Genomic DNA, 27,877 nt, shown 5'->3' on the forward strand with positions numbered 1-27,877 from the left:
CCCACCAGACTCCTCTGTGCAGGGGATTTTTTAAACAAAAAACTAAATATGCACGATGGACTACTACTCAGTCATGAAAAGGAAGGCATTTGAGTCAGTTCTAATGAGGTGGATGAACCTAGGGTCTATTATACAGAGTGAAGTAAGTCAGACAGAGGAAAACAAATATCATATATTAACACATATATATGGAATCTAGAAGGATGGTACTGATGAATCTATTCCCAGGGCAGCATTGGAGATGCAGAAATAGAGAACAGATTTATGGACACGGGCCAGGGGGAGGAAGGAGAGGGTGAGACGAATTGGAGAGAGTAGCATGGATGCATATACACTAACATACGTAAAATAGATAGCCAATGGAAATTTGCTGTATGACTCAGGGAGCTCAAACTGGGGCTCTGTAACAACCTAGAGGAGTGGGAGGGGGTGGGAGGTGGGAGGGAGGTTCAAGAGGGAGGGGACATATGTACACCTATGGCTAACTCATGTTGATGTATGGCAGAAATGAAACCAATAATGTAAAGCAATCATCCTTTAATTAAAAATAAATAAATTTTATTTTAAATAGAGTTTTAAAAGGAAAAAAGAATATACTGCAATGGGTTGCCACTTCCTACTCCAGAGGATCTTCCTGACCCAGGGGTCAAACCTGGGTCTTCTGTGTCTCCTGCATGGCAGGTGGTGTCTTTACCCGCTGAGCCCTCAGGAAGCCCGAAGCCCGTATACTTCAGAGATCTTCAAGTTAAGTGAGTCAACACTCTGTTTTCCCGGTCAGGTCAACTGGAGCTGGAATGATCTCGCATGTGCCTAACATAACCTTGCCCCTCACCGCCAGGCCCGCGTACCTATACCTACGAGTACCAACTGCCCCACCCCTCCCCACAAGACTTGCCTTCAATTTCGCAGCTCACAACCCTTCCACGGACTTCTGGGAAACTTGCTGACATATGTTCATGTTTTTTAGCAAGTCCTTCTCTGATGCCCATTAATATACAATAAAAGTGACCAAAACCTGCTGTAGAAAGAAATAAGGACCAGTGTCTTAGTCGGTTCAGGCTATCATAATGAAATACCAAACCTGGGAGGCTTAAACCAAAAGGAATTTATTTCTCACAGTCCTGGAGGCTGAAAAGTCCAAGAGCAAGGGGCTGGCTGATTCAGTTCCCTGGTGAGGTGGTGTTTCCTGGCTTGCAGACAGCCAGTCTCTCACTGTGTCTTCCTGTAGGGGATCGAGAGGGAGAACGCACAGTGTTCTTTCTATTATTTGTTGTGAAAGTATTCAGTCACTAAGTCGTGTCTGACTCTTTGTGGCGCCATGGACTGCAGCACATCAGGCCTCCCTGTTTTTCACTGTCTCCCGAAGTTTTCTCAAACTCACGTGCATTGAGTCGGTGATGCCATCCAAACATCTCATCCTCTGTCGCCCCCTTCTTCTCCTGCCCTTGATCTTTCCCAGCATCAGGGTCTTTTCCAGTGAGTCAGCTCTTTATATCAGGTGGGCAAAGTATTGGAGCTTTAGCTTCAGCACCAGTCTTTCCAATGAATATTCAGGGCTGATTTCCTTTAGAATTGACTGGTTTGATCTCCTTGCACTCCAAAGGACTCTCAAGAGTCTTCTCCAGCACCACAGTTGGAAAGTATCAATTCTTCAGTGCTCAGGCTTCTTCTTCTTCTTCTTCTTTTTTTTTTTTTTGTGCTCAGCCTTCTTTATGGTCCAACTCTCACATCCATACTAAAAAACTATACCTTTGACTATAGGGACTTATGTCAGCAAAGTGATGTCTCTGCTTTTTAATACGATGCCTAGGTTTGTCATTGCTTTTCTTCCAAGGAGGAAGCATCTTTTAACTTCATGAGGGTAGGACCTCCACGATGAAATTAATGTCCTTATTGTCATAAATACTAAAACCAAATCCAGGTGCCATTTGTCAGAACATGTGCCCACTTGTCCTTCTTACACATTTCTACTTCATTCATTTACCATAACTGCCTTATCCATGTAGGGGGTTGATCAGGGAGGCCCCGAAACAACCAACAAAAATCTTACAAGCTGGAGTGTTTCTCTCTACCTGGATTTAGCAGCGGTTGATCACACCTTGAGAAAGGAGAAGAAACTGAAGCTCAAGAGCCCCTTCTGCTGGACATAGTGAACTTAGCACTTTCAACATATTTCAGAGGCTTAGTTTAGAAAGTTTCTTAGTTCCTTTTTCAAGAGGCAGTAGTCATGTATGGATGTGAGAGCTGGATCATAAAGAAGGCTGAACACTGAAGAATTGATGCTTTCCAACTGTGGTGCTGGAGAAGGCTCTTGAGGATACCTTGGGCTGCAAGGAGATCAAACCAGTCAATCCTAAAGGCAATCAGTCCTGAATATTCATTGGAAGGACTAATGCTGAAGCTGAAGCTCCAATACTTTGGCCACCTGATGCAAAGAGCGGACACATTGAAAAAGACCCTGATGCTGGGAAAGATTGAAGACAGGAGGAGAAGGGGACGACAGAGGACGATATGGTTGGATGACATCACCAACTCGATGGACATGAATTTGAGCAAGTTCCAGGAGATGATGAGGGACAGGGAAGCCTGGCATGATGCAGTCCATGGGGTTACAAAAAGTCAGACATTACTGGGTGACCAAACAACAACAAAGTTTAGGAAAGCCATGTTCTCAGTTTGCAGATGGGCAAGGTCCAGCCTCCAACAAAAACAAAAAATATTCCACACACACACACACAAACAAAAATAATATAGCAAGAGACTTCTTGTTTCAGTCCTAACGTTCAAATTGCTTGAAAGTTGTCACTTCTATTCTTACAATGAGAAAATGTGAAAAAACTGGGGGATCAATTACTTTTCTTAGACTGATCAGAGAACTGAGATCACAGAGCAAGGCATCATCCTAATATCTAGACACACTGGAAAATCCAGGAAGCTACAGCTGAGATCTTTCTCTTCACTTTCTGTGAACCTAAAACTGCTCTGAAAAATTGTCCATTACAATAGCACCACAACCAGGGTGCTATTCACAACTCTTCAACCAGGGATTGAAGTTCCCCGATCAGGGATAGAACTCGAGTTCCCTGAATTGCAAGGCAGAGTCTTAACCCCTGGACACCAGAGAAGTCCCTTTGTTGTTGTTCAGTCACTAAGTCGTGTCCGACTCTGTGACCCCATGGACTGCAGCAAGCCAGGTTCTCCTGTGCCTTAGTATCTCCTGGAGTTTGCTCAAACTCATGTCCATTGAGTCGGTGAGGCCATCCAACCATCTCATCCTCTGTTGCCCCCTTGTCCTGCCCTCAATTTTTCTCAGCATGAAGGTCTTTTCCGGTGATTCGGCTCTTCGCATCAGGTCGCCAAAGTATTGGAGCTTCAGCATCAGTCCTTCCAATGAATATTCAGGGTTGACATATGCTTTTAAAACATTTTAAATTTATCTGTCACAGTTTAATATCTGGACACATCTCACAACACTCTGAATGGCTAACTTCTCTTGAAAATGTTGACTCTCTGGCATTCCCACGTGGCAGACATCAGCTGGGCTGAGAAAGAGCTGTCCGCCTTTATTTTGCCATATTCTCCCAGCAAGTGCTATGGTCTCCCCTGCTGAGGCCAAAGTTCAGGTACCATTTGTCGGTACACTTGCCCTGTTGTTCTTCCTACCCCAGGCCTCCTGCAGTCATTTTTATATCTGCTTTGCTACCCTGGGGACTTAATTTTGCATCTCCTGGAAAAATAGATACACTGACTCATCTAACAATGGCACCCCAGTCCAGTACTCTTGCCTGGAAAATCCCATGGACGGAGGAGCCTGGTAGGCTGCAGTCCATGGTAGCAAGGAGTCGGACACGACTGCGCTACTTCATTTTCACTTTTCACTTTCATGCATTGGAGAAGGAAATGGCAACCCACTCCAGTGTTCTTGCCTGGAGAATCCCAGGGACGATGAAGCCTGGTGGGCTGCCGTCTATGGGGTCGCACAGAGTCGGACACGACTGAAGCGACTTAGCAGCAGCAGTAGCAGCATCTAATAAAAATCCCTCCAGCCAGCGGCTTACTTTCTAACTTCCTTTCTCAGGAGGGAATTTGCTCGAGCTGAGGCACGAAGACAAAGTCAAAGACTGCCCCCTGCTGGACGATGTGCACTCAGCAAACTGGACTGGTAAATTCAAGGAGACCAAGATCCCCAGTTTCTTCCAACACATTCTTAAAAAAAAAAAAAAATATTTATTTGGCTGCTCCAGGTCTTAGCCGCTGCGCTTGGGATCTTTAGTTGTGCATGTGGGATCTAGTTCCCTGACCAGGGATTGAACCTGGGCCCCTGGCATTGGGACCACGGAGTCTTAGCCACTGGATCACCAGGGAAGTCCCTCAACACATTTTCGAAAAATAAAATTTTATAGAAATGTATTTTATTGAATTGTAGTTGATTTACAATACTGTGTTAATTTCTATCGTACAGCAAAGTGATTCAGATACATATATATATATGGTTCCTATTCTTTTCTATTACGGTTTATCACAGGATACTGCATATCGTTCCCAGTGCTATACAGTACAAGGCTGCCATTCATCTATCCCATATGCACAGTAGTTTGCATCTGCTAATCCCAAACTCCCCATTCATCCCTCCCTCACCCTCCCTCCACATTTTACAAATAATAAAATACAAAAGGAATGTAGCATGAAACAAATTGTAGAGTATTTTAATTGATTAACCTTTTCAAGCAAAAGATGGTAGACTTTTGCGGCTTTGCACTTATTGGAAATTAAAGAAAATTACCTTTTTAGATATAAGCAATGATGCAGCCCACTCCAGCATTCTTGCCTGGGCAAGGCATTCTTGCCTGGAAATCCCACGGACAGAGGAGCCTGGTGGGCTACCATCCATGGGGTTGCAAAGAGTCAGACCTGACTTAGTGACTAAACAACAATAAAAAACAAAACGGCAAGACAACAAAATCAAAACAGAACTAGAAATACTCGGGGAAAAAATAACGACAATTAAAAATGAAACGTACTTACGAGCATAAAATACAGTACTTGGCACAGAGAAAATGAAAACCTGTGGCATAGGCTCCAAGGTCTGTACAATCACACAGTGTGCAGAAGAAAGAACCAAGCATGAAAGTGGTAAGAGAGAAGGGGATAGCTCTGGAGGAACCTAATTACTCAGAGAATTCTTTGCTCAGTTCATTGCTAAAAACTAGAAAGTTGGGGATAAATGGATGATCTTTTAGGGCCATGTAAATTTCAAAAATATTCTCAAGAAGAGATAAAGGTGTTAAATAGATTGTGCTCAGTCACTCAGTTGTGTCCAACTCTTTGCAACCCCATGGACTATAGACTGCCAGGCTCCTCTGTCCGTGGGATTATCCAGGCAAGAATACTGGAGTGGGTGCCCATTTCCTTCTCCAGGGATTAAATAGATGAGTAACTATACAATAAGCTGACAGAATCATATCAAATTATTTCAAACTGTCCACAAACAGACGATGCCGATTCAATGTAAACTAAAGATAAAAATTAAAAGTTGGGGTGGGGTTGGGAGGGAGGTTCAAGAGGGAAGGGGCATACGTATACTTATGGCTGATTCTTGTTGATATTTGGCAGAAAACAACAAAATTCTGTAAAGCAATTATCTTCAATTAAAATAAATACATAAAATCAGAAAAGTTGGGGTGGGATGGGAGGGAAGTTCAAGAGGGAGGGAACATACGTATACTTATGGCTGATTCATGTTGTTGTATGGCAGAAACCAACAGAACATTCTAAAGCAATTATCCTCCAATTCAAAATAAATTTTAAAAAAGAATGAAAAGTTGGGGACATCCCTCATGGTCCAGTGGTGAAGGTCTGCCCTGTGTGCCCACCACCAAACTGGGAATGAATGGTGGTTGAGACAGGGAACAAGTTATACTCAAGAGAAACTAACCAAGGGAATTTACTGGTGGTCCAGTGGTTAGAACTCTGAGCTTCCATGCTGGGGGGCTCGGGTTCAATCTCTGGTCAGGGAGTAAGCTTCTGTGTGTCATGTTGTATGGCTGCAAAAAAACAAGAAAGGGGAAAGAATCAAATAAGTAAACACATTATGGATAATGGAGAACTGGTTTCCCTTTCTCAGAGAAGGGATTTACACATATGGGAAGGCAGAAGACCAGAATGACCCAACTGGTATTGGGTTGGATCTAGAGATAAAAGAGTGAACTCACGAATTTCAATGTGTTTTATGAATGGATTAATGAGTGTGTACAGACGAGAGACTATTTCCAACTAAGTCAGAAACTAGACAATTAGCTCACTATCACAATTAATGGGCTTCCCTGGTAGCTCAGCTGGTAAAGAATCCGCCTGCAATGCAGGACACCCCAGTTCCATTTCTGGGTCAGGAAGAGCCTCTGGAGAAGGGTTAGGTTACCCACTCCAGTATTCTTGGGCTCCCCTGGTGGCTCAGATGGTAAAGAATCTGCCTGCAATGCAGGAGACCTGGGTCCAATCCCAGAGTTGGGAAGATCCCCTGGAGGAGGGCATGGCAACTCCCCACCCCCAGTATTTTTGCCTGGAGAATCCCATGGACAGAGGAGCCTGGTGGGGTACAGTCCATGGGGTCACAAAGAGTCAGACACGACTGAGTGACTAAGCAAGCAATCACAATTACTGTTTAACATTCTCACTGTGGGATTCTTGGTTGTGAAGGAAACCAATTTGGGTTAACTTAAGCAAAAAGGGAGTTCATTCATAGGACACTGGGCAGCTGACAGAGAGGATGAGAAAGCTGAACTTCCAAGTTTAGAAAATGGGTCAAAACCCAAGGAAACAATGGGAGGAGAATCATAGCCAAGTTTGCCAAGGGACAGCCTGGTTCAGTGCCAAGGCCATCAAAGGGTGCCCAGGACCCTTCCTGATGTCTTTGTTGTTGTTTAGTCAGTAAGTCATGTCTGACTCTTTTGCAGCCCCACGGACTGTAGCCCGCCAGGTTCCTCTGTCAATGGGATTTTCCAGGCAAGAATACTGGAGTGGGTTGCCATTTCCTACTCCAGGAGATCTTTCCAACCCAGGGATTAAACTTGTGTCTCCTGCATTGGCAGGTGGATTCTTTACCACTGAGCCACTTGGGAAACCTCCTGAGGTCTTTAGAGTCTCAGTACAGACATATGCACAATAGTCACTCAGTTTCAGGAAAAGCAAGTATCTAGCCTTTAAGTCCTTGGTGGTAGGAAGTAGAAGCTTACACAATGATGGAATTCCCAAACAGAGAAGTATTTTTCAGTTTTTCGGTGGAAACATTGTTTTGAGAATGCTCAGTTCAGTCGCTCAGTTGTGTCCAACTCTTTGCGACCCCATGGACTGCAACACGCCAGGCTTCCCTGTCCACCACCAACTCCCGTAGCTTACTCAAACTATGTCCATTGAGTCGGTGATGCCATCCAACCATCTCATCCTCCTCTGAGAGTGCTGGCTAAATACAATTACAAAACAGAACCAAATAAGAGGAATAAATATTGGGAGGATGTATCCTTATCATCTGCAGTTATTACGAGTATATACCTGGGACATCCAAAAAGTAACTGGAAATCTATTAGAAACAATACGATAACTCATTAAGGTGTCATGTTATACCACAGTTTTTCCACTTTAACACTATCGGTATTTGGAACTGGGCAATCCTTGTTCTGGGGCAGAGGGAAGATGTCCTATAGGATATTTTGCAGCATCTCCATCCTCCATTCACTGCATACCAGTAGCATCCCCCTCCCTGACTCAGCTGGGACAAACAAAAACGTCTCCAGCCTGTGCCAAGTGTCCCCTGGAGGGAGAACAAAATCACTCCCATTAGCAGCAGATTAATTCATTTGTCAAATTCAATCACTTTCTTCCATTAAAAAATAGTGGAAAATTATTTTTGTTCCACCTGGAATGACATTGTGTGTGGTGTGAGACAGGGATCTAATTTTACTTGTTGCTTCTTCATCAGATCTTAACTAGTGTGTATAACTTATAGTATGCCAACTCAAAGAACTTGATAATGAGTTCTATTTTTCTGTAAATTCTCTTGGGCTTTCTTAGTAGGGGACCTTATCATCTGCAGATGATGACACTTTTGTCTTTTCATTTCTCACATTTACACTGCTTGTTTCAATTTCCTGTTTAGCTGCTTTTCCTGGCACTTCAGGAGCAATTATCATCATGTTAATAGTGAAACTCTGCCTCACTATTAACGATAGCCAACATGTGGAAACAATCAAAGTGTTCATCAACAGATAAATAGATAAAGAAGATGTGGTGTATATACACAATGGAATACTGCTGCTGCTTGGTCGCTTCAGTCACATCAGACTCTGTGCGACTCTATGGACCGTAGCCCGCCAGGCTTGTCTGACCATGGAATTCTCCAGGCAAGAATACTGGAGTGGGTTGCCATTTGCTCCTCCAGGGGATCTTCCCAAGCCAGGGATCGAACCCAGGTCTCCTGCATTGCAGGCAGGTTCTTTACCACCGAGTCACCAGGGAAGCCCAATGGAATACTACTCAGTCATTAAAAAAAAGATGAAATGATGCCATTTGCAGCAACTTGGTGGAGAAGGCAATGGCACCCCACTCCAGTACTCTTGCCTGGAAAATCCCATGGATGGAGGAGCCTGGTAGGCTTCAGTCCATGGAGTCCCAAAGAGTCAGACACGACTGAGTGACTTCACTTTCACTTTTCACTTTCATGCATTGGAGAAGGAAATGGCAACCCACTCCAGTGTTCTTGCCTGGAGAATCCCAGGGACGGGGAGCCTGGTGGGCTGCCGTCTATAGGGTCGCACAGAGTCGGACACGACTGAAGCGACTTAGCAGCAGCAGCAGCAGCAGGGATGGACCTAGAGATTATCATCCTAAGCGAAGTCAGTCAGACAGAGAAAGACAAATATCACATGATACCGCTTACATGCGGAATCTAAAAACAGTCATACAAATGAACTTATTTAAAAATGAGAAACAGACCCACAGACAGAAAACAAGCTTATGATTACCAAAGGGGAAGGGGGTGGGGATAAATCAGGGCGTTGGAATTAACACATACACACTACCATGTATAAAACAACAAACAACAAAGACCTTCTACATGGCACAGGGAACTGTAGTCAATATTTTGTAATAATCTATAAGGGAAAAGATATAATTGAATCGCTGTACACCTGCAACTAACAAAGCACAAATCAACATTTCAATAAAAGTTTTAAAAATATTTTAAAAGATGAAAAAATCTTAGATTCTAGTCATCTCTGCTAGGGGATCACAGATGAATGATCGTTCTGATCGGCCTGTATTGGGTCACTTGTCCAGGGGGGAAGGAGGAAGGGCATTTTACTAGAACATTTTTGTTAGAGTCACCTGGAATGGGTTTCTCATGGGAAAGACAGACTCTATCACCAGAAGAAGGAGAAGTGGATGGCTGATGAGCTTGAAAAAACGGTATCCACTCCCACTCCACTCTCCATGAACCTCAGAACCATCCTCTCTCCCATTTGCTGAGATGTAAAGAATGGAATAGATGAAGGCCCTTCACCATTCAGACGACTAGAAGGCATGGCCGTAAGGGAGAGAAATAGGCCATGGAGAAACCCTCCCTTAAAACCACACCAACTCTCCACCCAGGAAAGAGTTAATAGTGGGAATAAGATTTGTCATCTTCTGGGGCTTCTCAGGTGGTCCAGTGTTTGAGAATCCACCTGCCAATGCAGGAGATAGGGGTGTGAGCCTTGGTCTAGGAAGATTCCACGTGCCACGAGGCAACTGGACCTGCAAGCCACAACTGCTGAGCTTACACACCCATGCTTGGCAACAAAAGAAGCCACCGCAATGAGAAACCTGCACACTGTAACTAGAGAAAGTCCCATGCAGCAACAAAGACCCAGTACAGCCAAAAGTAAAACATACATTGAAAAATTGTTGTCATCTTCTTCCCACCACCAGCCTACACTCACAGAAAAGGTGGCCCCCTCCCCAGTTCCTAAATCCACTGGGGTAAGTTGCCATTTGGGACTACGTAACGGCATGATGGGAGCACCTGTTGCATTTGGATCATCTGATATTAATATTTTGGGTGATCTGCCGTCTGAGGATTATCGCACCTGTGGGGATTAAGTGGTGCTGTGGGGCACTGTCTTGAATTTGGAAGCATTCTCTGATGGTGCTATAGGATTATATCAGGTTTGGGGTTGATCCCTCCCATGGAAGGATTCTCTGCTACTTCGAAGTTCTTCATAACCTTCGTGTCCCTGTTTCTACAGCATTAATAAGTGAGTGCTTGATTCAGACCTACTTCAGAGCAGGTTGAAGTGTCTTCCTGGCTCAAAGTTTCTGTTCCAGGGAATTGTGGAAGGCCTCGTGAAGGGCGGGGAGTTTTTATTTTCCATTGGCATGCTGTTCTAAAGGGATAATAGGAAAGGTGGAACTTCTGTCTCCGGAGTTGATGGGAATGGTGGTCGCCCTGTATTGTAGTGGGATAGGAATTACGGATATTGGGTATCAGGGACTGACAAGAACTGTGGTTCTGTGTGTCAATGGCAGACGGGAGTGGTGGACCCTGAGTCTCAGGGGCTGATGGGAACGAATGGTGGATCCCGAGTCTCAGGGGCTGATGGGAATGAACAGTGGATCTTGAGTGTTAGAGATGTGTGGAAATGGAAATATTTCAGTATTAGGTGTCAAGGGAGTTATGAACTCTGTATACCAAAGAACGATGGAAACAGTGCTTCCTATGAGTCACTAACAAATGGTGACAGAGGCCTTATGCTTCAGGAACTAACGGGAATTAAGTTCTTTTATCCCAGAATTTAGGCAAGTCTCAGCCTAACCCATAAACCACTTGTTATTCATCCATCTCTCCATTCATTCATTTGGCATACGTTTTCCGGAGCCCTTCCTCTGAGCCACACCCTATGCTGAGTGATACTGAGGACATCGAGATGACTCAGACCTCCACAGTGCCTTCAGTGAACTCTCAGAGACAGACCCAGACAGCGAGAATCACCAAACAAGGGAATCAGGGCAAGTGCAAGAAGACGGCAGGGTGGTGTAGTTTATGTCCCGAAATGAACGCAGGGCATCTGCAGATGAGACCAGACTGACAGTCATTCTGGATGCCAAGTCAAGGTGTAGGGTCTGACAAAAGATCCTTTTATCAAGTGTGAATCTGTGTGCATGACAAGTCTAACCCATGTTGGACAGCAACCCCCGGCAAGTTGGACATTTTCACAGAGGCAGCCGGTCTCCAAAGAAAGGGCATAGCACGAGACCCAGAGAGGCCTGGGTTCGAATCCCGGCTCTGCTATTCACTTGTAAGCATGGGAAACTCACTATTCAGAATCTCAGTTCTCTCATCCTTACACGGAGATAAAACAATTCTTAAAAATAAGACTGCTGCTGGGAAGTCCCTGGTGGTCCAGTGGTTAAGACTCCATGCTTCCAATGCAGGGGGCACGGACTTGATCCCTGGTGAGGGAACTAAGATCCCACAAGTAGCAGGGTGTGGCCAAAAAACCCAAAAATGTTGACTGAGATAATGTATAACAAATACTCAGCCCAGAGACTGTCCTTAAGTAGACATTTGAGAAAGGACTGCCATTTGTTATTATTCCTATCATTAGTAATTAGTGACAAAATTTAAAGAACCTAGAAGTATTTATCAAATATCTGGGTCCAGAGGCTTCAGAGCATTGGAAGAAATTAGTTTTTTAAAAAACAGTAATTTGCATATTCCTAAGCATTAGTTTATGTGCAAAACCCCTCCTAGTTGATAACAAGTATGGATGAATAAGGGTTTCCCAAGTGACAGTAGTGGTAAAGAACCCGCCTGCCAATGAAAGAGACATAAGAGACGCTGGTTTGATCCCTGGGTCAGGAAGATCCCCTGGAGGAGGGCATGGCCAACCACTCCAGTATTCTTGCCTGGAGAATCCCATGGACAGAGGAGCCTGTTGGGCTACAGTCCATGGGGTCACAAAGAGTTGGACACAATTGAAGAGACTTAGCACACACACATGGATGGATAACACAGGATATAGTGTTAAAAAAAAAAAAAAAAGCAAAGCATAGAATAATATGATCCCACCTGGGGACGAAACAGAGGGGGTTAGTATAATACATGTGTGAAAGTGAAAGGCGCTCAGTCCTGTGGGACTCTTTGCAACCTCGTGGCCTACACAGTCCATGGAATTCTCTAGGCCAGAATACTGGAGTGGGTACCCTTTCCCTTCTCCAGGGGATCTTCCTAACCCAGGGATCGAACCCAGGCCTCCTGCATTGCAGGCAAATTCTTTACCAGCTGAGCCATAAGGGAAGCCCAGTATACAAGTACAAAAGGATATAATTCTTCTGGAAAGATTCATAAGAAACTGGTAAGCATGAGCTGTCCCCAGAGAGGAGTGGGTGGCCAGGGACAGGGCGGGAGGAGACAGCATTTTTCACTGTTGGAACCCCAGGACCCTACACTCACCACTGCCTCAATGTGTCCCCAATATGTCCTCTGGCCCCTAATGTCCACTAGGTCCCACTTGGCACACAGCACCTGCCCTCTTCTGCACCCCCTTCTCCCTCTGGTTCCCCATCCAGAACAACTCCTGTCCCCCGCAGTCTCAGGGCCACACTCCTGGTTGTTATATCTTCCTGACCTCTGCCATCCTCATCCTCCTCCTCACATTCTCTGTCCCGCCCCCTCCTCTGGGTCCCCAGGGTCCCAGCCTCGAATCAGGCAACCGCCTCACCAGCCTCCATCAGTCTCTTCCCCCCAACTCATCCCCCACAGGCCCCAGAGGGATCACTCTGACACCCCAAATCTGACCCTGCCCCTCTCTTTGCTCCCAGACACCCACATGGGAAAGTTCCCCGCCCCCGGCCAGCCAAGCGCTGGGCACCTGGCCCCGCCCACCACCTCAGCCTCCTCTTGCAGGCTCCTGAGTTCCCATCAGACTTGACCGCCTGCCCTTCTCCCAAAATCTCCCCCCTGGTTTCCTCTGGGCCTCTGCTTCAGCTGTGCCCTCCGCCTGCAACGCCCTTACGGCCGCCTCTCTCTCTCTCTCTCTCTCTCTCTCTCTCTCTCTCACAATTCAGATCTAACTTCTCCTAGTTCTTGGAGGTCACAACCACCGCCTTATCTGGAGGCCCTTTCGGCTATCGCCAGCTGAAAGGATTCCTGCCCCCTACCGCGGGCTCCCACAAGCCGCTGGACCCTCCCTTCGTCATACCCCGATCGCCCAGGATTGGAACTGTCTGCGTCTGGGTCTGTCTCCTCCATCAGACTGTGAGCTCGGTCTGCAAGGGCAGATCTGGGTCTGATTCACCTTTCTGTCCCCCAGTGGGTGGGCGGGTGGAGGGACCGAAGCGGAGGGAGGGGAAGGAGGCTGGGAGAGCAGAAAGGGGGAGACAGAGCGAGGAGAGGAGAAGACCCTGATTGGGGTGGAGGGGGTGGGCGTGATGTAAGGAGAAAGAGAGACGCGGAGACGGAGACACGGGGGCGGGGGGTGGGGTGGGGGGAGCACAGGGCCAGGAGGAGGCCGGCAGAGTGAAGGAAAGGGAGGAGAGGTGGAGGGTACGAAAGAAAGCGGAGAGTAGAGAACTGGCCCCGGCCGAGGGAGGAGGGAGGGAGGAGCGGGAGCGCCGCCGGCTCACCCTACCGCCTCCCGGCCCCTTTTGTCCCTTCCCTCCTCCCTGCGTCACGCTCCCCGGCCCGGCCTCTCCGCCCCGCTCCCTCCTCCCCGGGGCTGGATGGAATTTTTTCCCCTGGACCGGGGCCAGCTCCGGGGCAGGGGCGGGGCGGGGCGGGGGGGGGGGCGGTGGCGGTGGTGGAAGCCAGGCCGGACTGGGCCGGGCGGTGGGGAGGGGCCGGGGCGGGGGCCCCCTGGGGAGGGGGCTGGTCCGCCGGGGTCCCGGGCTGGGGAGCCGGGCCCGCAGAACCGGGAGGAGGCCCAGGCCAGAGGGAGTCGGGGAGGAGGGAAGGAGGATGGCGGGGACGCCGGGAGGAAGGGGAGAGGCCGTCGGGCGGCGGAGGCGGGGAGAGGATGGAGAGCTGGCGGCGGCGGCGGCAGCAGCGGGGCCCGGCTCAGCCCGGCCCCGGGGGGCTGCCCGCCGAGACCCTTCCCCCGACGCGGGAGCGGTGGAGCCGTGAGTCTACGGAGAGGCAGGGGCGTAGGACCCGGGGCCCGAACTCCAGGGTCCCTGGATTTCTGGGTTCCTGGAGGAGGAGGAGGGGGCCGGGGACCCAGAGTCCCGAATCCTTGGAGCTGGGCACTGGGGGGGCCTGGATTCCGGGGTTCAGGAGGAGGAGCGGGCCAGGAGCACCTCCTGGATTCCACTGGGAGGGGAGAGATGGGGCTGGGGTAGCTAGAGAGGCTTGGAGCCTGAGGAGACGCGCGAGGGATGCCCTCCCGCGCCCTCAGGGGAGCTCAAGGGAGAGGCTGGCTCTGGAGGTGCCTCTGGCCGAGGAAGGGTTAACGTCTGGCTGGAGGGACGGGGGAGGGGCAGGGAAGGGGCTGCGGGGCTCTAAGGGGTCAAGGGTGAGCCGAGCCAGTGGGAGGGGGCTGCCGAGGAGGGGGAGGTTGTCTGGGCTGCCAGACAGGCCAGGGTCAGCGGCGGGGGCAGGGGATGTCTGGCGCAGGAGAGGCCCAGCGTCCAGGCTCCCTTGGGGACCAGGATTCCAGTCCCCGGCCCGCTCCTCCCTCAGACCTGGGCGTCCGCGACCCGGCCCCTCCCGCAGAATTCCAGCGTCCGAACCCCAGCCCCCTTTTCTTAGCCCCGGACCCTGGAGTCTGGGCCTCCAGCCTCTTCTTCCCTCAGCCCTTGGCGGGGAGGAAGGGGGGGCCGGGTCCACATTCCAGCCCCCTGATTCTCCACGAAATCCCAGAGTTCGGGCCCCCAGACCCTTTCTCTCCCGAACCCAGGCGTCCCCACCTCCTCTTCTTTGGCCCCAGCTGGAGACCAGCCCTCTGGGGGTTAAGGGGGCGGGGCCACTGGTTGCCATGGTGCCAGACTGTTTGGGTCTGCTCTCTGACCCTTGGGGGCTCCCCAGGGTCTGCGGAGAGGGGGAGGGGGGCCCAGACCTGGGCGAAGTCCTGCGCCAACCCTTTCCCCGGGTCGGGCCTGCGGGCCCGGGGAGTCCGCGTCTCCACCGAGGTCCGGTGCGGTGACCTCGAGCGGGTCCTGACCCCCGCCCCCCCGCCCTCCGCTCTCTGCGGGCCTCAGTTTCCCCAGGAGAGACGTGCCGGAGCCGCGGGGCGATGCTGCGGCCCCGCGAACCCTGAGGACGCTCGGCTTCCCTCGGCTCGCACCCCCTCCCCAGGCCCCCGGCAGCCCCGGGGCATGCTGGGAGCCCGGGCCTGGGCTCCGGGCCAGGTTGGGGGGGCCGGGGGGGCGGGGGCCGCCTCCTCCCTTCCCCTTCCTCCCCACCTTGGCCCGGCTCGCGCCCCCGCCGGAGGGTCGGGGAGGCCGGGAAGGAGGGAAGCGGGATGCGAGCGGGGTCCGCGGACCCGTCCCTGGGCCCCCCCCTCCGCCCTTCCCCCCGGCCTCCCCCGCCCCTCCGCGCCTCCCCGCCTCCCCAGCAGGTCGCTACCCCGGCCCTGGGCCCCTGCGCGAACCACCCCCACCCCACCCCCAGCTCCAGACCTGGCTCCGAGCTGCGGCGAGGGGGAGGGAGAGAAGGAAGGAGAAAGGGGGGGGGGGGAGGGAGGCGAGAGACCCGGGAGGGAGAGAAGGAGAAAGAGAGAGAGAGGCAAGGAGGGAGACGGAGGGGGAGAAGGAGGCCGGGAGATGGAGAGAAGAGGGAGGGAGGCAGGCAGGGGGAAAAAGGTGGGGGTGGGGGGTGGGGAGGAGAGTGAGACAGGGAAATCGAGGGAGAGACGGGAGGAGAGGGACAAAGACAGAGGGAGGGGGGCGGAGCAGGGGAGGGGGCAAGACCGGAGGGAAAGGGAAAGAAGCAGAAAGGAGGAGAGGAGAGACAGCAAGACGGGGGAGGGCGGAGAGACATGGCCTGAGAAAGGCCCCTGCGAGCCGGGGACGGCCGCGCGCGGGGGGAGGCGCGGATGGGCAGCGCAGAGCCGGGGAGGAGCACACGGAAGCTGCAGGAGATGGGGACCAGGTGAGGCCGAGAGCGAGCGGGCCGGACCGGGAGAGAGGACCGGGAAGATGGAGCTGGAGCGGGAGACGGCGGGAGCGAGACCGCCGGAGCCCTGGACCGAGGCGGAGGTTCTCAGGTGCACAGACTCAGCCCCGGGCTGGGGAGGGCGGGCGCTGGGCCCTCATGCCTGGAAGGCCTGGCCCCTCCCACTCCTGCCCCCGCCACCCCACCCCACCCCAGCCTACGGCTTGCTGGGGCTCAGCCTTCCCACCTGCGAAATGGGGGTGCCGATGGCACCTCGCGCTCCGCCGGAGAGATGACACAGGCCTGGGGCGGCATCCGCAGATGTCAGTATGGTACTTGATGAGAGGCCAAAAGCAGGGGTGTGAGAGGAGCAGATACCCAGACAGGCTTTAACGGGTTTATAGCCCCTGGGCGGCCTCCGCCCCGCTCCTGGATTTCCGATTATCTGACAGGTAGGGTCAGGGAGGGAGCTGGCCCAAGTGGCCAAACTCTGAAACTGGTGAGGTTCCCTCGGCCCCGGGATCCAGGAAGCCGGGCTGCGTCTTCTCCAAAGGAGGCAGGCCTGGCTGGATTCCCAGGACTGAGGGAGGGGCCGGGGGCCTGGGGACTCGGACTTTTGAATCTCAGGAAGCACTGGGGGCTAGAGGGCCTGGATTCCGGGGACCTTCGGGGAGGAAGGGACCGAGAGACTGACTCCTGGGTTCCTTGGGGAGGAGGGGGCCGGGGGCCCGGATTCCTGGGTCCTGGCACCCACCCGTAGAACCGACCTTGCGGGGCCTTCGCCGCACACAAGCTCGTGTCTGTGGGTCCGTGTCGGGGGCTCACCATCGCGGCTGGGGCCTCCCCCGGCCCTCCCCGCCCTCCCTGGCCCTGTCTGTCCGTCCATCCGTCTGTCTGTCCACCTGCCGCGCCCCCCGGGCTGAGGTAGGAGGTTGTATAGTTGAGGAGGACACCCAAGGAGATCACTATACGGCCTCCTAGCTTTCCCCAGGCTGCGCCCTGCACGGGACGGCCCGGTGGGGACCCCTGGACCCTGGTCCCATGCCCCACCCGGCCAGGCTGGGGAGGGGGGTGCTGCTGCAGGGACCCTGGGAGAGAAGCGGGGCTGTCCCTCCTGTCCTTGTCCCTTTCCTTTCTCCCCTTTCCTTCAGAGAGTTTCTCTCCCATCCAGAAATATCTGCTTGGCTTTCTCTGTCTCTCCATCTCCACTGGGTCTCTGTGCAGTGGCCTCTGAAACTCTGTCTCCATTAGTCTCTTATGGTGCTTTCTGGATCTCTGGCCTCCCAGTGTCTCCCTGTGGCCCAGTTTCTGTCTTTTGGGCCCTCACGGTGTCTCTGTGCCATGTTCATTTCCCCGGCACCACCCGCCCCCCACCCCAGGGCCTGGCAGGCCCCCACACACACACATCACACTGCCGGCCTCTGCGTCCCTGAGACCCTTTAACCTGTGAGGACGTCCAGGGTCACAGGTGAGGTTCTTGGGAGCCTGGCGTCCGGCCCAACCACCAGCCTGGGGCTTGCCGGCCCGATCCCCTGTCCCCTTCCTCCCTGAAAACCCCCACAGGGGGAGCCTGACATTGGATCGGTGACTGAGACCTGACCTCTGACCCCTGCATCTTGAGCCCCTCCCCCGCACCACAGTGACCTCACAAAAGTCACCAGCTTCTCCCCCAGGCCTCGACCCTCCGCCATGGCCTGGCTGGCCCCTTGGAGCGCCGTCCTGCCCTCCCTGGCGGCCTTCGCTGTCTTTGGGGCTTCGGCCTGGGCCTGTCTCCTCTGCTTCACGTCTTATGAGGAGCGTCTCCAGATTTGCCAGATCTTCGCCGGCCTGGACAGTCCCGACCTCGGAAAGTGTGAGGAGGCCTTCGCAGATGCCTTTAAGGGGCTGCTGGACACTGAGATCAGTGAGGAGACCATCCCCTGCTCCCCAGCATCCTCCTGGGGTGGGGTGCCCGGGGGTAGGCGGAGGGAGGGACCCAAGAGGCCTGGAGAGACTGAGAGGGACGAGATGCAGAGATGGGAGAATGGAGACATGGGGAGCAGAGATCGGAGACAGAGGGATGACCACCTCGGGGACATGGTGCCAGGGGAAGCAGTTTTCCCCCAGCCCCTGCCTCCCACTGCCAGACTACGAGGAGAGGGGCCAGCTGCACGATGCCTTCACCCAGATGACCCACTCCCTCCAGGAGATGGCCACTGCCCAGGGTGAGTGGGGCGGGGTCCGTGGCTCTGGGATATGGATGTCTGAGCCTTTGTGGGGCGAGGGGCAAGGGAGAGAAAGCCCAGAACGTGACAGTGATCTTGATGGTAGGATGCCGAGGGAGCTGAGTGACCTTGTCAGGGAGCAGAGATGGGCAGGGCCTGGTGGGTTCAGGGCAGAAGGAACTTGAGAGTCTGAGGCCAGTGGGGCTCAGGGAGGTGAAAGCCTGCCCTCCCTGTGTGGCTTGCCCTCTCCCTGGCTGTGAGATTCTGGATGCCTCACTGCCCCCGTCCCCAACTTTGGGCCTCAACTCACCCGTCTGAGAAAGAAGATAACCGCTTTGCCTTCCGGCAAGGCGTGGGAACTCAGTGAGACAGAGGGGACTCCAGCAATGGAGACAGACTTCAGGGAGGAGAGCTTCCGCTAGGATAAAATGTATTCCCTACAGTTAGCAAAGTGATTCCATATCTTTGACCTGTGGAGGCTATTATGGGCCCCGAAAGACAGGTGGGAGCAGGGAGGGAGAGGATCACTGGGGAGACAGGCACACGTGACAACCTTGAGGGGGTGAGACACGCTCAACACATGCGTGTGACAGTGTGAAAGAACCACAAGGCTGGGGTGACCCTTGTGGCGAAGGGGCAGTGTGAACAGTGATCACACCAGGCCACAGTGGTCACATGACACAGGACTCCCCCCAACCCCTGCCCCTACATGCTGGAGACTGGAACCATGGGTGGGGGAGCGTTCATGGCCGTGTCCATGGTCTGGGGGCTCCGCACTTATTTCTACATCTCAGTTCTATTACTTCTTTTGCTTCCTACTCTTGCCTCTGAGTTTTTTGACAAACATGAGCCCCAAACATGAGGAGCTTCCCATCCATCTGAGGGGCTCCCAGGGCAGAGGGGAGGTGCAGCATGAAGACTTCAGCTGCAGGTTCCCCCACCCACAAAGGGAGAGCTGAGGAACTCAGAGCTGAGGGTGGGGGTGGGGGTGGGGGGAGAATTCCCAGAGATGCCCTTCTCCCCTACGTCAGAAGGTTTCGAAAAGAGCAGAAACAAGTCCTTCTCTGGGTGCAGAAGACCCCCGAAGGCAGTGTGTGGGACCAACTGGAGCAGGGGAGGGAGTGGAGGCTGGGAGGCCCAGGGTGGAGGCTGTGGTGAAGGAGGCCAGACCTGCGGCGGGGAATCTGTGAAGGTGAAGAAGAGAAGACTGGGCCTGGGTCTGATGAGCTGTTCAGGGAGAGGGGAAGAGGAGGGTTAGGGACTGTGTGCCGGGTCTGGCTCCGTGTCTGAGTGGGCAGTGGTCATCTCTGGGAGGAAGAGCAGGAGAAGGGGTAGATGGCCAGCTGGGTGAGGCTGCAGTGACTGTGAGGGGCTTGGGGGACGTCCAGAGTTCAACTGGGAGTCAGGGAGATTTGAGACTGTCCCCAGGGAACAAGGCTGTGAGCCGAGGAAGGGCAGTGTCAGCTCAGGGTGTAGAAAGATCCTCGAGGGCCATATGGATGGACTGGAGCGAGAGTCTGGGTGCTGGGAGAAGCTGGGGCTTTACGTTCCACGGGTATTTACTGTGTCAGGAACACCACCAGGGACACGGCTGTGACCCAAACTGCAAGCCACCTGCCCTCAGGTTGCTTGCATTGATTATTAAACGTAATCAGTGAAATGCCATAGATGTCAGCTGGTGATCCATACTATGGAGGGAAACAAAAAGGGGAGAGAAAGGGGGGGTGGCCAGTGGGGTGATCGTTTTACTAAACAGGTTGATCAGGGGAGGTGCAAATGAAAAGGTCCAGTTATGCAAAGACTGGAATGAGGGGAACAGAGAGAGCTGTGCAGGTGACCTGGGGAGAGAGCTTCCAGGTGGTAGAAAGAGTCAGTGCAAAGGCCCTGGGGCCAGTGGGGCTGGAGTGGACCATGTAGGCCAGTGGTTCTCCAGCCCCACAGTGTATGTCAGAATCTCCTGGGACCTTATTAAAATGCAGGCTCCCGGGCCCCACCCTCTGTTTCTGAGCCTTAGGTCTGAGGTGGGGCCCAGAAATGGACATGTCTAACAAGTTCCCAGGTGCTGCTGCTGCTGTGCTGGGAACACACTTTGGGAACCGCTAGGGTGCGCCCTTGAGCCAACTTCAGCCAAAGGACCCCCTCTTTCCAGCTCATACCCAATGATCACTTCAGCTCTTGCTCTTGATGTGGGGAGGCCCTTTGGAGGATTTTACAGGAAAGAGGGGTTCTGACTAAGGCCATGTGGGTCAAGGGCAGAAGCAGAAGGCCCAGGGAGGAGACGGTCAGTGGTGACTTGAACCTGTTGTGATGGGTTGGTGGGGGCTGAGATGAACCTGCCCCTTGCATGGAAGATGCTGTGTCTGCAAAGAGTGATTTATGTTAATAATCCTCCTAAAAGATGTCCTTGTACTGGCCCCATGAGGTGGAGTTTTAAAGCTCCATTTTCCAGATGGGGAAGTTGGGGCTCCCGTGGATGGACCCAGGGGATGTCTGGACCAGACGTATGTAGGATGATGGGGATGGGAAGAATCAGGATGACTCCTGGGTCTCTCCCGAATGGAGGCCCAGAGAGATGGACAGGTGGACTCAGAGTGGCTCCCGGTGGTGGCCGCTGGCACTGTCAGTGTGGTGTTGAGGGCAGTGTGTCTACCGCAGATGGTGGCCACCCGTGGAGGCTCTGGAGTTTGGCCACATGGGTTCCAATCTAGCTGTGTGACCTTGGCCAATTTCCTAACCTCTCTGTGCCTGGGTTTCCGCATCTCAGATTAGGGGATGATAATGCCAGTAGTTGACTCTTCTATAACACAGACATTATCCCATTATGGTAATTTAATGGTACCTAGCAGGGGTCATGAAGAGTCGGACACGACTGAGCGACTTCACTTTCTCTTTTCACTTTCATGCATTGGAGAAGGAAATGGCAACCCACTCCATGTTCTTGCCTGGAGAATCCCAGGGACGGGGAGCCTGGTGAGCTGCCGTCTATGGGGTTGCACAGAGTCGGACACGACTGAAGCGACTTAGCAGCAGCAGCAGCAGCAGCACATAGTTTGGGAGGAGGAGGCTTTTATATTGTATGACGTGAAATCTTCACCACCAATGCTGTGAAGTAGACACTGATATTGCCCCCATTTTATGAATGAGGAAACCAAGGATCAGGAAGGTTAAATACCCGGCCAAGGTCACATAGGGAGGAGTGCATGTGATGGGTAGCATGGAAGTGAGACAGGTGTGCACATAGTTGGGAGAGACAGAACTCAAACTCAGGTGATCAGCAGGTCGAGGCTCCCAGTGAAGCACCTCTTTGGGGACACTATAACTCGTGCCCCTTTGTGGTTAACACAAGCCTGCCTCTTGCCCCTTTGGACATTTCGCTCCATCCCTATTTACTCCCATGCTTCTCCCCTGCCCCCTGGCTGACTTGGTATATCCCACACACCGTCCCCCCAAGAGTCATTTGGTTTGGCCCATAGACATTCCTTGGCTGCCTTCTCCAACATCATCCCAGCCTCTCATTTGAGCACGCCACTCGGACCACATCCTCCTGACCATACTGCCGTCACCAGACCACAGCTCCTGCCTGCCTTGTGGCTAAGGAGAGACTGCTAAGTCCTTGACCCCTCATTTTGCACCTGCTTCCTGGCTTCAGAGCCCTCTTCTCTCCAGTTTCTACCATCACTTCTATGATCATTACTTCAGCCAGATTCTTATCAGAATCCTCAATTCCCTCCCTTTATGTATGGTTTAGCCTAAGGTTAAAACCTGCAATGTCTTAAGCAGGGTAGAAGTTTATTTTTTCCTTATAAAATAAGTCTTGAGGTAGGCACTTAAGACTAGTATGGCAGCTGCATTTTCCTGGGGACTCAGTACCCTTCCAGCTTTCTGCCTTACTATCCTAGGATATACTACTTATCCTCATGGTCCTATATAACTGCTAGAGCAGCAGCCATCAAATCTAAGTTTCAGGCAACAGGATGAAAGAAGGGGAAAGGGGCCAATAAAATGGCACCATATCTCTTTTAAGGCTACTTTCTGTGACTAACACATCACTCTTAAACTTACAGCTCATCCATCAGAACTTGGACACATGACCACAGCTAGGTCACATGACCACAGCTAGCTACAATGGAGGTTGGGAAATGTAGTCTTTTAACTGGGGCAGGGTCGGGGTGCTTTCTCAGCTGAACGTGGTCATATGTTATTAAGGAGAAAATAGATATTTTGAGGCAACTGGCAATCCCTGTGTATTAGTTTGCTAGGGCTGCTGTAACAACAACAACAACAACAAAAAACAGAAACTGGGTGGCTTAACTAAAAGAAGTTTATTTGCTCACAGTTCTGGAGGCTAGAAGTCCAGGATCAAGGAGTCAGTGTCAGCAGGGTGGGTTGCTTCTGAGGCCTCTCTCCTTGACTTGCGGAATGACTGTCTTCCTTCCGTGTCCGTGTCCAAATTTCCTTCTCTTCCAAGGAAATCAGTCATGTTGGGTTAAGGCCCACCCAAAAAACCTCATTTTAATGTCATTACCTCCTTAAGATTCCATCTCCAAATACAGTTACATTCTGAAGGACTAGGCTTAGGACTTTACCGTATGAATTTGGAAGAGATGAAATTCAGCCCATAGCACCCCGCCACATGAGCACTGGTGGCTCAGTGGTAAAGAATCTGCCTGTGGTGCAGGAGATGCAGGTTCGATGCCTGGGTGGGGAAGATCCCCTGGACAAGGAAATGGCACCCCATTCCAGTATTCTTGCCTGGAGAATCCCATGGACAAAGGAACACGGCAGGCTACGGTGCATGGGATCACAGAATTGAAACCTGATTTAGCAACTAAATAACAACAACAAAATCCTGTCACATTTCTGACTTCCAAAGCCACCTCCACCTGTAAACCATTGCAGCCATCCACTTTGAGAAAGTCCCCCAGTTTTTTTTTTTTTTTTTTTGAAGGCCATTACAGTGGTGAAAACTCAAACATCCATAAGAGCAGAGAACATAGAAAGAGTGAAAGAGGGGTAGAAATGAAGAGACTGGGAACTCTGGGAAAGTGGGTGTGTGCCCTGACTAAAGTGGGTGGCTGCTGCTAAGCTCCGGCCAACTGCTGCCTCATGGAAATACTGCCTCTGTTACAGCTCTTCCAGATTTCGTAAAGGGATGCCAAACATTTTATGTGACTTTTCCCAAACTTTACATGATGGCAACTGGGTCATTTTTAAAAAACATTTTCCAGGCCAAATATAACACATCCAGCGGATGAATTGTGGCCCCAGGCTTCCAGCTGTGGTGCTCATTCCAGTTGAATCCTGGAATTCATTCTACACATACTTATTCCTAAGACTCAGGGGCCCTTTCCTGGTTTCTGAGGACACAGCACTAAAGAAGGACTTGTTTGCTTACTTAAGAGACAGTCTTAAATGCTCACTATGCATATATGAATATATGTATTTGCAAACTGGTGAGAGCTATGAATGGAACAGATGGAGTACTGTTAGAGACAAAAATAGGGGACTGGATTAAATTAGATTTGTGGTCTGAGAAAACCTCTAAGGAGGTGACATGAGGGATGACAGGAAGGAAGAGTAGGAGTAGGGGGGGAGGTGTGCTGGAGACTGAAGACAGCATGTGCAAAGGCCCTGAGGTGGCACAGAGCATGATGCTTTCCTTATTAGGGGAAATGAACTGCAGGAGACTTAAGAGTTGTGGCTTCCATACCTGGGTCGGGAAGATCTCCTGGAGGAGGACATGGCAACCCACTCCAGTATACTTGCCTGGAGAATCTCCATGGACAGAGGAACCTGGTGGGCTACAGTCCATGAGGTTGCAAAGAGTCGGACAAGACTGAAGCGACTTAGCACACAGAGAGGGAGACGAGACTAGGCCAGACTACACAGGGCCTCCTAGGCCATGGGAGAAATTTGACCTTTATCCTCCCTTTTCTCCTTAACAAGATAACACAGATGCGGAGGAGTTCTGTCAGAGTGATTAGTCTAGAGGCAGCAGAAGGAGATTTGGGGGTGTGCCCACCATCCAGATAGAGTAGGAGACTGTGGCATATACCAGAGACCTGGGGATAGCAGGGGCTGGGGGAGGGGCACAGACATGATGACAGCCAGGCCTGTCGAGCTCCGGCAGCCTTGGGGAAGGGTCTTTACTACAAGGACTCCCTCCACCCTCCAGGGTCCTTTCGGGTTGCCTTTCTTCGTGCCGCGGAGAAAATGCAGAAGATTATATTGCAGCTTAAGGAAGGTAAAATAGACTGTCTACTTCCCCCAGGCCCAATTAGCAAACCCAACTCCGGAGACCCCCATCCGCTCCCATCAAGCCAACCCCTCGGCCGATCTCTGAGCCGAGCTTCCCTTGTGGGTCACTCTGGGCACAGCCTCTTACCCTGCTAGAACCACTCTGGGTCCGGCCCCGCCTCCGATGCAAGGTTACCTCTAGCTGGGACGGCTTTGTAGGACACTCCTGTCCCAGACTAGCTCGGGCCTCTTCATGGATCTGTGTCTGACCCTGGGCACTCTGTGACAGGTTTCCTTTCCATCCGGGGCGTCTTAGTGGGCTACGTCCAGCCTGACCACACCTCTGATTGGGCCCCCTAATTAGGCTCTGTCCCCTCCGATGGAGAAGGCAATGGCACCCCACACCAGTACTCTTGCCTGGAAAATCCCATAGACGGAGGAGCCTGGTGGGCTGCAGTCCATGGGGTCGCTAAGAGTCGGATAGACTGAGCGACTTCACTTTCACTTTTCACTTTCATGCATTGGAGAAGGAAATGGCAACCCACTCCGTGTTCTTGCCTAGAGAATCCCAGGGAGGGGAGCCTGGTGGGCTGCTGTCTATGGGGTCGCACAGAGTCGGACACGACTTAAGTGACTTAGCAGCAGCCTCCGATGATCGCCCGGGATCTAGGCCCGTCCCGCTCGATGGAATACACCGGGGCTGGACCTGCCTCCTGGTTGCCAGCAGCAGGCATGTGCCTGACGTCTTAATGGAATGCTGCAGGGCTGGTAGGGTCCCCAGGTGAAGTACCGCAGGCCTGGCCCCGCCTACAGCGGGGAAGCTGCAGGCTTGGCCCCACCCCTTTGGTGGAGCGCGGCGTACCTGGCTCTGGTCCCTTGGAGGAATGAATGCATCCGGCCCTGAAACGTTTCCTCTAGGGGAGTTTCAGGTGGGCACCTGCCGCGACTTACAGGGTGGTAACGCTTCTTCTCTCTCCGCAGTGCAGGTCTGCATTCCTCCCTGCGGTAAGCACGTCATTCAAAGCTCAGAATTGCGGGGGGAAAGGAGGTGGTAAGGGCCAAAACCTGGGACTCTTGGAAGAGCACGGGTGCCTCTGATCCGAAAGGGCCAATGCGAGCCCAGGAGAAGAGGAGTAAGAAAACCAGTTCACAAACCTCACGAAAGGCGGGTCCGGGAAAACAAAAACAAAAACAAAACGAAGGCAAACCAATGGGGATCCTAGAGGCTGGAGAGTGGTGAGAGCCAGCCAATGAGCGCGGGAAAGGCGGGGTCCAGATTCTGTCCAGCAGGTAGAACCGGGGGAAGTTAAATAGACCACGTGGTGGCCGAAGGGACCCTGGCTAGGGGAGGCAGATGGACCCCAGACCCAGCGTTCCCACCCCCCAGGACTCCAGGAGGTCACTCGGCGTTTTCGCTGCCGCGGATGCTACTCCAAGGTCTGCGACCTCCCGCTTGACTGCCCAGGTGAGGGGCGTGGCCTTGAAGGGCGAGAAACCTGAAAAACTGGAAGAGAGGGCTGAGCGAGGAAGGGGCTGGGGTTGGGGGGTCGGACGTGGGCGGGCCGAGGTGGCGATGCGAGACCTGTCTTCAGTTCAGGACCTGACGGTGACTCGGGGTCGTCAGGCCATGTTCTCTTGCACTGTGAACTTCCAGCTGCCTAAGGAAGAGATCACCTATTCCTGGAAGTTCGCAGGAGGTGTGAGTCGGGGCGGGTCCAGCGTGAAGGGCTTTAGGAGATGGTTTATGCTTCTCTAGAGGATGGAGAGTCAGGAGGCAGGGAGTGGGATTCGAGGAGGCTCGGTCTAGACTCATGCTTCGTGCAAGGGGACGGTCCCGGCATCTGGGGGTAAGCGTCAAAGCTCAAAATGCAGTGACAGAGCCCAGGGGTGAATTATCCGTAGGGGTTTCAGGCGGGAGAGCAAACGCTAGGCCCAAGAGGCGGAGTCAAGGCTTAGGGGGCGGGGCCATGCGTGAACCCTCGGCGAATAAGAGGGTGAAGCCGGGGCTCCGGGAGGGCGGGGGGCGGGGGTGGGTGGCCTGGCTCAGGGGCGGGGCTTCACGTAGCGGTTTGGCGAGTCAGGGCGGAGAGACTCCCTTCTGCGCTCGGGGCGGGGCCGGTCGCCCTCAGCCTCTATCCGCTTCAGCCCGAGCGTCCCGCAGCTCCGGACTCAAGATCCAACCTACTTCCGAGATATTCCGCGGGCCCAAGGTTACCTGGCGCGGATCCGGCCGGTGCAGCCCACGCACCGCGGGACCTTCTCTTGCGTGATCACGCACGACCAGCGCCCCCTGGCGCGGCTCTACTTCTTTCTTAACGGTGCGGGCCGGGCGGGGCCGCGCGGGGGGACGGAGGGGCGGGGCTGCGCGGCGGGGGGTGGGGCTGGCGCCCGGCTGACGTGCGCGTCCCCGCAGTGACGGGCCCGCCGCCGCGCGGGGAGACTGAGCTCCAGGTCTCTTTTCGGGAAGTCTTACGCTGGGTGCCGCAGGAGGCGGAGATGATCGAACCCTGGAGGCCCAGCCTGGGCCAGCTGCTGGCCAGGCCCGAGGCTCTGACGCCGGGCAATCAGTGCCTGCTCGCGGCCCTTGTGGCCTTAGCATCAGCCAGTGTGACCGTGCTGGTGTGGTAAGTCCCCGGGACCCCAGAGTCCCAGCCTCCGGCTCTCTCCTTACTGAGACTGGGGCGTTTGGGTTTCTCAGCCCCTCCTCCCTCAGATCCGGAACTCCGAGTCGCCAGTCCCCTCCTACTCAGGAGTCATAACCCCCAGCCCCTGGTTTCTCAGATCCAAGAGTCCAAGCCCTATCACCCGCCTTTGGAACCTAGGCTCCAGGACCCAAATTTCTGGTCCCCAGCCTCTCCCCCCGCCACACACTAAATCTCCTTGTTTCCCTAGGATGTTTTTCCGATGGTACTGCAGCGGCAACTAACAAAGGTTTCTTTTTTTTTTTTTTTTCCTTATCCTATTTTCATCCTTAAAATAAAGAATCTATTTTGGCTCTCTAGATTCTTTCATCGTTGCACGTGATTCTTTCATCGTTGCATATGCCCAGGTGCACATGCCCCCGTAATGATGGTGAGAGGCACAGCTGTGGCAGTGCAGGGCCCTGTGCTGAGGGCTTTAGGTGCACGCCCAGACCCCTCCCCAGATTTCTGGCAGTGCCCTGGACATTTACGCCTGCATCAGTCACCTTCAAATAAGGACCTTCGTGTCGCCACAAAAGCCTGTTCGTCCCCCAAAACTTTCTTGCTGTCATCAAGTGCATCACCATCCACCCATCCGCTCGACTGGAAACCTAAGTTGTGTTTAGTTTCTCCTC

The 27,877-nt window shown here is 52.8% G+C and overlaps 2 protein-coding genes across 2 annotated transcripts; one reads left to right on the forward strand and one right to left on the reverse strand.

The window, feature by feature from the left end:
• Window positions 1-13,700: 13,700 nt before the first annotated feature.
• On the reverse strand, window positions 13,701-16,435 carry LOC133229457 (basic proline-rich protein-like). The gene is made up of 3 exons (XM_061385826.1): window positions 16,368-16,435; window positions 14,458-15,656; window positions 13,701-14,338 (listed from the first exon to the last, which is right to left on the reverse strand). Exons 1-3 carry the CDS (start codon window positions 16,433-16,435, stop codon window positions 13,701-13,703), a joined length of 1,905 nt encoding a protein of 634 aa, XP_061241810.1.
• Window positions 16,436-17,573: 1,138 nt separating this feature from the next.
• Window positions 17,574-27,562, forward strand: SPACA6 (sperm acrosome associated 6). The gene is made up of 10 exons (XM_061386452.1): window positions 17,574-18,023; window positions 18,247-18,324; window positions 24,500-24,568; window positions 25,543-25,566; window positions 25,949-26,026; window positions 26,154-26,260; window positions 26,340-26,342; window positions 26,723-26,879; window positions 26,975-27,185; window positions 27,454-27,562. Exons 1-10 carry the CDS (start codon window positions 17,810-17,812, stop codon window positions 27,485-27,487), a joined length of 975 nt encoding a protein of 324 aa, XP_061242436.1. The 5' UTR covers window positions 17,574-17,809; the 3' UTR covers window positions 27,488-27,562.
• Window positions 27,563-27,877: the final 315 nt, after the last annotated feature.

This window comes from Bos javanicus, chromosome 18 (assembly GCF_032452875.1).
Source record: "Bos javanicus breed banteng chromosome 18, ARS-OSU_banteng_1.0, whole genome shotgun sequence".
NCBI lineage: Eukaryota > Metazoa > Chordata > Mammalia > Artiodactyla > Bovidae > Bos > Bos javanicus.